This window comes from Erigeron canadensis, chromosome 5, assembly GCF_010389155.1.
Source record: "Erigeron canadensis isolate Cc75 chromosome 5, C_canadensis_v1, whole genome shotgun sequence".
NCBI classification, from domain to species: Eukaryota; Viridiplantae; Streptophyta; class Magnoliopsida; order Asterales; family Asteraceae; genus Erigeron; species Erigeron canadensis.
Genome location: NC_057765.1, coordinates 29567260 through 29577189, shown reverse-complemented (window position 1 = coordinate 29577189; position 9930 = coordinate 29567260). Strand labels below are relative to the sequence as shown.

General features: G+C 31.8%; 1 protein-coding gene across 1 annotated transcript; it reads right to left on the bottom strand.

The window, feature by feature from the left end:
* Positions 1-2625: 2625 nt before the first annotated feature.
* Positions 2626-9081, bottom strand: LOC122598997 (pentatricopeptide repeat-containing protein At5g65560-like). Its single transcript, XM_043771446.1, has 3 exons — positions 6176-9081; positions 5621-5712; positions 2626-3020 (listed from the first exon to the last, which is right to left on the bottom strand). The coding sequence occupies exon 1, from the start codon at positions 9057-9059 to the stop codon at positions 6288-6290; it is 2772 nt and encodes a 923-aa protein (XP_043627381.1). The 5' UTR covers positions 9060-9081; the 3' UTR covers positions 2626-3020; positions 5621-5712; positions 6176-6287.
* Between the last annotated feature and the right edge of the window lie 849 nt (positions 9082-9930).

The following is a 9930-nucleotide window of genomic DNA, read 5'->3' as shown; positions in this document are numbered from 1 at the left end:
AACATACATGCGATAATTATTGAGCATGTCTTTAACTATAGTGACAAACATGCTTTGTTATATATATAATAAAAAACAAATGATAAATACTTTTAAAAATTTTCCTAATACTATAATAAGTGTCATCCACTAATTTTCTCCTATAATCTCCACATTTGATTTTGACAAATGTCACAATCTTATTATTAGAAGGTTTTTTAGGCCATTTAGTTAAGAGGATTAATTATTTTTCATATAACAATGTTTATTTTATAATATACATATGCCTACAAGTTATGTTTGATTATATGCTTTTTCATTTGTTTGTTGACATATATATTATACATTTCCTTTTTCTAAATCTGTAATGTTGATTTTGTCATGTAATTACTTCATATTAGGTATAACTTTAGGCATACTATTTAGCAATATCATATATATATATATATATGGGAAAAGTGAATATAAGGATGTCCGGCATCTAAGCTTAAGTGTGAAACCCCTCACATACAAATTTTTTTAATATTTTTTGATTAATGAATAAATATTTGAGCCCCATGAATTTTATGAATTAAAAAAACAACATGTGAGTGTTCTACACTTAAGCTTAGATACCTAACAGCCTTAAATTCCCATCCCTTATATATATATATATACTCGGTCTTTTACCCGCACGATGTGCGGTTAATTAAAACATCATTAATGGATAGATAAAATATAAGAAAAATAATCTAGATGCGGACATTGATAATTATTAAAAATGTTTTGTATTAATCTATACAATCATATCATTTGTTGACCCTTGTATTTTTATATTATGGTTAACAACAAAACCGGTCAACAAAAATATTAAATAACATGCGTTGAATTCAGACTCGGCTACATAGGTTATAATAAAAAAGATTATAAGATATTATTGAATAAAATACATAGCAACAATGAAACTGAATGTCAAAATGATGATTACAAATTGTAGATATAGATAGATATTATGAGTAAATAAAAGCAAATCTTTATTGGAAATCTATAAATTAAAATGATATAATATATTGAGAATAATAATTAGAAACTTACGGAACCTATATATTATATTAGTGTTTTATATAACTTAAATTAAGAAATAAATATACTTTAAAGATCATATGATCGAGAATTGTTTTAGTATGATGAAGATTTGTTTTCTATTTTTTTTTTTATCTTTTATTTCAAATTTTTATATCTAAATAAATTAAATATTGTAAAAAAATATGGAGTTGCCACCTAGATTTTATTCTACGTGGCATTGTTTGAAGATAGTTTTGAGTTAAAGAAGGCTTAGAATCGTCTGGTTAACTACTGTTTTAATAATTATATATATATATTTAATATATATTGTAGGCATATATTTTTTAACATATCCAAATGGCTAAGTTTTCATATATCCTATTAAATAAGTTATTAATAAATCAAATTTTCTATAATAGGTTAATTTATAATTAGTTGATAATATATTTTAAGTATCTAAGAATTTAAGAATTGATTAAAAGTGTAATTAACTATCTTATTAGAGTAATATTAAGGTTCTATCTATACTACTTATTAAAGAAAGTATCCTCTTGTTGAAAGTTACATGAGGAAAATGTCTAAAATGCCCTTCCATGTAATATTTAAATCTACTACCCTTAAAATATATAATATTTTCACTTATCTATACTACTAATTAAAGAAAATACCCATATGTTGAAAGTTACATGGGGAAATGTCTAAAATGCCCTTCCATGTAATATTTAAATCTACTATCCTTAAAATATATAATACTTTTACTTAGCACTCAGATATTTTCAGTTGCACTACCCCTTAATATTAATGATTACGTTACATTATCAATCATTTATCTTTTAAAATATCTCCATTAACCCTTTATATCAATAATCTACACCAATCGACGCCTCATCTGTCACCAACCGTCGCACTTGCCAACACATCGTCGTCGCCACAATCACCGCCGCATTGCGTGGGTAACGTGCTAGTTAGAAATAAAATACATAAACACATGTTTAAGTTTTTAAAGATATTTAAAAACCGGGTACATCTTGTAACAAACTAGAAATAAAATGTACTTTTTCTATTATGGAGGGATAAAAGTATGAACACATTTGCATTGCCATATTTTATTTTTGCAAACGCCAATTTATCTACTCTACTCTTAGACTATACAAATGTATAACTGCAACCGAGGTGTACGGGAAAAGTTGAAATATAAACAGTCAAAAGTAAAAAAAAAAAGATCTCCAACATTACCTTTATGGACATGATGATTGAACTTTTGATCTCACAAATGTTAAAATTGAGACTCAAACCTAGTTAGAGCTCCAACCACTTAATCTCTCAAATTTAAGAACTGAGACTGATTCCTACATGGATTTCCACAAAGCACAAGGTTTAGATTAGTGGTGAACACCCTAAGAGATAGAGGTCATAGTCATAGGTTCGATCCCCATCTCATGCAAAGGTTGAAGAGCCATACATCAGGCGAATAACAGTTTTTTTCTTTCTTTCCTTTTAAAAAGCCTTGGCCGCCAACCCCATTGGTAACAAACAATAAACTTCATAACATGGAACAAAAAGGGAAGAATTAGGGGACAAATTCCGAACCAAACTTGTATCTTCTCTAAAAGAACTCTGTTTCACCTTTAAAACCCAAAAAAGCTTTACAATGCCTGTAAGCTATTGCTCAATGTTTTCGAACGTATGTGAGCGTCAATGTTCATAATAATTGAATAAAATAAATATGAATCTAACTAGAAACTACCAGTAAAAATTCCTCATTCTACAATGATCATCGGTTAGCAGAAATCAGAAATGTATTAAAGAATGTGTCAGGATCATTGTCGAATGGGTATTTACAAAAGCAAAACACTGTTGAACTTGCCCCACATAATGAGCAAGGCATCATTTTGCTGCAAAAATCGAACCCTGTGTAAGTTCATCCATCAATCTAGATTCAGTACCAACTCATCTCTGTCTTCTACAATCAACTATGCTGTCACATACTTTAAGTCCTGCAAAAAAAATCAAGGACAACTGATAAATTTGGCAAAAATGAACCCATTCTTAATAGTTTTGAATTTTTCACGAACTTTAAAACATTTAAGTAAAAGGCCCACAAACAAATAAGCTATCAGTTTTCACTAGTCTAGATTATACAAAACACCTGCAAAATTCTTTAACATATTTGTCGATTAATTTTAATCCCTTGTCCCTCACGAATAATAAATTGAATGATAAGTTATTGAATTTATAACCTGGTCACGTATGAAATATTGTTGTACAAACATATTTGGAACTTATGCTCTAAACAAATATCAATGTGGGTCAATTGGATTCAGAATTTAAAAGGAAAAAGTATTTGGACTGCTAAGGATACAGAACATTCTTCTTGGAGCTGGAGAGAGGTATACTGATGCAAAGGGATAGTAAAATTGGAAATGGTAAGCAAACTGCTTTGCTGCATGATAACTGGTGCAATTTGAGTCCTCTAAGTAATCATATATCTGGTGGTATGTTGAAGGATGCTCAGATTGATGATAGTGTAACTGTGAAGGTAATGGTTCAGAATGGGGTTTGGATATGGCCTACAGGATGGGTACAAATTTGATTGAAAATAAAGAAGATTAAAGTTTTGTGGATATATAATGCTGGTAATGAAGAGGAGTTCTTGTAGGAAATGTGTGGAAAGATAATAGGGAGAGTAGTAAGTAGTAACCAGGTCCAATGGGGCAAGACAGTGTGGTTCAGCCAGAATATACCAAGTCATGCATTCATTTTGTGGCTTGCGATGAAGGACAGATTACAGACTGTCAGACTGATGAAAGAATGATGACATGGAACCCTGCAAATACATACGTCTATGCTCTATGTGAAAAACAACATGATTCACTGTATCATTTATTTTTTGTGTGAGTACTCTAGTTTTATTTGGAAGGAAATAAAGGAGATCTTGGAGGACCAAGAAGCTTCTGATAAGTGGCAAAATATCATACACCGGTTTAGTAACAAAAGATGCAACAACTCCATAAAGAATGTTGTCCAAAGATTATGCCTTGCTGCATGTGTGTATGTAATATGGAAAGAAAAGAATGGCAGATTCTTTGGCAAAGGTCAGACCCTTAAAGAGAAATTGAAGGATCAAATAGTGGATGTTATTAGAAACAGGCTTAGCAAACTGGAATTTAAAGCGGGTACAAATTATCAGAAACTAAAGATGAGATGGAACATATAGCAAAAGACACATACTGGAAACGGAGTTATAGGATTGGTTGTACAGATATTGGAAGAGTGAATTGAAACTGGCACAAAGTCCCCGATTACATGGAAAACTGAACTTACTCCTTCTCCATAAGTATATACATGCCTTATTTGTTTCAGTTCATAGACTCAAAGACTCCTAATAGTCTCAAATAAGTTCCACAGAGAAATGATGGGCTTACTAGTGTATCCAGTAAACACAGGCAATCCTAAGTGCACAAGTCTATACATAATCTTATTTAAGATTTTTTTAGAGAAAAAGGTAAAATCTATAAATACCTAGAAATTTAAAATGAAATTGATGGGCTTTCTGTTGAGACTGGAACATACCCCAGACTAAGCACTAAAAGCGACCAAAAAAAGAAAAAGAGCCAGATACTACTTCATATATTCTATTTCAAGAACTTAATCTGCATCTCAACTCAGATGCCCTTATGTACTAGAGAAGAACATTATTACAAGGAACAAATGATGTAAATTTATAACCCGGTGATTTTACATTCTTAGATTGAATACTTGAAAGGAGAAATAAATTTATAGTATTCCGAAAATTTCTCTCTGAATAACTTGGTTAAGTACAAAATCACTAGTCATGAATGCTTTCTTATTTACACAAGTGAATTCCGTTTCACGAATTGATACGGTGATACTGATTCATTTATCACAAAATCTATCCTCATCATCAGCATTTGGATCTACATGAATTTATTTTTGTCATCGTTTCTATCTCCATTTCTTATTCTAGTTCTAGATATAAGGTCACTAGAAAAGATAAAGAGAACTCAACTTGATATGCATTACATCCTAGTGCCCAGCATAGTTTAAGGGCAAAACAAAATAAAGTCCATAACATGATAGTAGAATTATAATTTACTCTCCTTCCAAAGAAATTGCAGCATTTACAAAACATATCTGGTAACTTAACTCATTTGGTACATAGTAAACCCCTACGCATACATTAACATAGTACAGTTTCCTAATAAACCTAGTATTAGATATCCAACAATATTAAATAGATATGACTTTGTTTAGCACAAGCTAAACTAACTTTTTGCCTCTAGTGATCATCACAAATTGTTGATACTAATTACTTTTGGTTCATCAGATTACTTGGTTATATCACTGAAGGGTATATAACCAATGGCTTTATAATTAAGCACTGATATTAAACTTCAAAGATGCAATCTTCAGGAAACAAAGAAATTAATCAAGTACTGATTGAATATATTACATATTATGCTACAACACTAAAACACAAGTAAAAAGAAACATGATATACACAATTCACTCAAAACCTGGGGTCATGAACAGTATACAATATAAATCTCATAAAAGCAATGACTTAAGTGTTTACCTGAAAATGATCATGCTTTATCGGTAGGTCCTGCTATGACATGCATCCAAACATAGAAGTTACTGACTCGTTCATGCTACATCCGTGGAGTTCTGTATCAAATTTGACGACCAGATTAGGCCTTATTCGTCTAAAAGGATTTTCAGAAGTGGAAATGCAAATAGAAGTGGCAAGATGGGGGTGGTGAGTTGGACAATGAGTCAAAATGACTTCAGGTTTAAAAGAGTCATTTTTAGCATGGTTCCTCAGTGCCGATAGGTAACCCATAATTCCATAAACACTTTTTCCTATATTTTTTAATAACCATTTTATTATTTATAAATCAATGAGTTAGATATGGTCACAAGAAAAATCTAGAACTTCAAAAAGAGCCAATACAGAAGGTTGTATGCATAATAAGAATAGACTATGGGCCCATTAGACCCGTTCCCCTATTAGCTAAGAAATTAATCCGAACCTTTTTACCAGTTTGAGATAATACACAATCTCAATCAAACCATGAGTAACCAGGTCAACATTGCACCTCTAAAAACAATAAATAGACAAAATTTATACCTAAATAAACAGGGTATCTTCTGCATACCACATTACCACCCAAAAATTCATGTGGCTGGAATTTATTTACAAAATGGCAACAATGCCAGCGGTCACATTTCACATAGTAACCTTAATCAGCTTTATTCCCTCTGTATACTTTCAACTTATCAACATCACAAATACCACAACTTTCATAGCCTGCCGGCAATTCTTTTGCCAACATTACATATGTTTCAGAGTTAGGAATTATATTCTTCGATTCCATTATATGTATAAAATTTATGCATGTTTCCACCTCATCCTCCTTGAGAAGCCCATCAATCAAGACTGTCCAAACAATCTCATCTGCATCCCATTGCCAATCCAGCATATTCTCAAACAACTCATGAGCTTCACTTGTTTGCCCTTTTTTGCACAAAGAGCAAATAAGAGCTTTATACAGCTGCATATGAGGTTGAAACCCTTTTACCATCATTAAATTAAAAAATTCTAAAGCAATTTCCACTTTCAAGTTTTCACAGTGAGTAGCTACAAGAGAACTATATATCTTTTGGTTGGGACTTATGGCTTTTTCTTCCATGTCGTAAAACAAATGGACAGCCTCTATACTCTTACCTTTTTCACACAGATAGGTAATTATGGCACTGTAAGTGTCAGCTGTTGGTTCATACCCGTATTTAGACAGGCGAGCTAAAAGATCAGCAAAAGTCAACTCTTTCTCACCTGAGCTGCAAAAGCCAACTACTGCTTCACGTTGATCTGCAGTTTTTTCAGAAAGTAACCGACTTTCATTCTGAAGGCCTTTCATCAAGACTTGATAAGTTATATAGTTGGGTTGGCAACCTTTATCGACCATCTTCTTAAAAAGTGAAAATGCATGATCCACTTGATTTAGTGATATAAATCCATCAATTAATGTAGTATATGTCACATAATCAGTAGTAAGTCTTTTTTTCTCCATTTCTTCAAGTAATATCTCTGCTTCATCTGCCCGGCCTTCGAAACATAACCCATATAATAGAGAGTTATAAGTTAAAAAATTTGGCGAGCAATTCTTCTTCTCCATTTCATCAAAAATCTTGAATGCAAGATCAACACCTCCATTTCGACACAACCCATCAACTAAAGATGTGTATGTAATCACATTTGGAGACACGTTCATCTGTACCATTTTCTTAATCAATTTTTGTGCTTCACTTAATTTATTTGTTTTTGACAAACACGATATGATTGCATTATAAGTTTCAGTTCCTGCCCTGCAGCCATTTGTTTCCATTTTCTCCAGTAAAAGAAGGGCAGCTTTTACATCCTCTTGTTTACAATAACTGTCTATTAACGTGGTATAATGGACCTTATTCGGTATCAATCCTTGGTCAGCCATTTCATGGAAAAAAGACAAAGCTCTATCAATATCTCCTAACTTACAGAGTCCTAATATGAGTTCAGCATAAGTCCACTCGTCTGGTTTGCATCCATTTGCCTTCATCAAGCTCAATAATCTCATTGCATTATTTACATTATTTAGTTTGAGATATCCATTAATTAAGATGTTATACGAAACAACAGTAGGAAAGGGCCCTATTTTGGTCATTTTGCTCAAAAGAACCATACCTTTCTGCAAGTTTTCCATCAAGCACAAGATACTAATGATTTCATTGTAAGTTTCAGTATTAGACAACTTACCATGATGTCCCTCCATCCAATCAAAAATCATAAAGGCAGCCTCAAACCTCCGCATCTTGCCTAAATAATATATCAGAGCATTAAAAGTAACCGTGTTTGGAAGCAAACCATCTTTTAACATCTTATGGAAAAACCCGACTGCCACTTCATGTTGTCCTGTACGAAACAGCCCACTAATAAGGGCAGTGTAGTTATGCACATTTGGCAAACATCCAATCTTCCTCATAATAATTACAACATCAATAGCCTTCTTCACAAGCCCATACGAACATAACGTAGAAATTGGAACCGTAAACGTATAAACAGTTGGTTGAATGTCTTTTTCCATCATTTCATTGAGCAAGTCCAACGCCTCATCAAATCTCGACAGATTACACAACCCATTTATAAGATTAGTATATGTACCTGAATCAGGGTCACACCCTTCCTTCTGCATCTCGTCAAACACCCTAATCGCACTTTTCAAATCTCTATTCCTAAAATGTCCAAGAATCATAGAATTATATGTATACACATCCGGACACAACCCATACTGACCCATCTGATCTAAACACGTTTCCGCCTCATCAACCTTCCCCTTTTTACACAACATATTGATCATAGTATTAAACGTCAACAAACTCGGTCTGATCCCACTACTCAACATCTGCAGAAACAAATCCCTCGCAACCTCGACCATTTCAAACTTACTCATTTGAGTCAACAACGTGTTTCCACTATACAAACTTAACCCGACCCCCTTCCTCCTCAACTCATCAAAATAACCCAAAACCGACATTATCTCCCCCTCATTTCTACACTCTTTAACCATCAAAGCCCTAACATGATCGATATCACCTATCCGTTTTTCCTTAACTAACCGACTCAACAACGCCTTATAACAATTCAAATCATGTTTATAAGCATAAGTCTTCGAAACCCAAAAAAAGAACCTAACAACTACATCTAAATCTCGAACAAAACCAACAATCCTAACAACGTGTTTAGGCGTTAACTTATGACTAACATGCTTAAGTTCTAAGTTTTCGAACCAACGAGGCTCGCCTAACATCCTGGAAACATTAGTAACTAAATTTGGGTATCCAAGAGTTTTATTATTTTTAACATTGTCATCAAAAAGTTTGGATCTTGATGAGAATCTGATACATTTATGAAGAGCCCACAATGAAAAGTGGCTTTTTGAATGAAAAAATGATATGGGTTTTAAGGGTTTTATCATTTCTGGGAAAAAGATTTAGAATTCATTCATGAAATAATAAGTTTTATACATTGTATTGATGTAAAATGCAATGGGGGAGTTTTGGTAGCATGATTTGATGTGTAAACGTGGTCAATTGAAGACCATATTTTGTAAATTGGGATATGAATCTGGGTATTTAGGGTTTTGTATGATTTTGTGTATATTTTTTTAATGATTTTGGTAATTGTTCGGATAATTAATTATTTATATTTTACAAAGTCTTTTACCCGCACGATGTGCGGTTATTTAAAAATATAATTAAATTAAATGTTTTTAAAGTTTACATTATAAACGTCAATAATTATTAATAAATCGTAATTGTTTCGATCTTTAAAACCTAGAGTGCCATTAATCTTGATTAAAATTATAATGAGCAACATATATAAACTTAATTAAACATATTTGAAGTTCTAATAATCAAATTTTGTCATAGTTACTCAATACAAACACATGTAAATATAAATAAATCCTTGTAACAAATTAAGTAACCGAAACAAATTTTATAAAAATATAAAAAGATTTGCCAATTTTGTAAAAATTAACAACTTGAACTAATAAAAAATGTAGAAATCATAAGCGGATTGTAACCCAAGATCAAAAGAAACAAATTGCATGTAATTCGATCTTAATTTTGCAAAAACATAATATACAATGAAGTAAGAAAACAAAAATAATAAAAATTATTACCATAAAAATTTGACATTCATTTTGTTAGCATTATATCCATTTGTAATTGATAAAACCCAATATCTAAAGTAACAAAAAGTTAAACAGATATTAATTTTGAAAAACAAAATATATGATGAAGTAACAAAAAAATAACAATTATTACCATTAAGATCTGTCATTC

Bases quoted from the DNA above. Each gene is read 5' to 3' on its own strand.
- LOC122598997 (XM_043771446.1), bottom strand. From the start codon at position 9,059: ATGATAAAACCCTTAAAACCCATATCATTTTTTCATTCAAAAAGCCAC.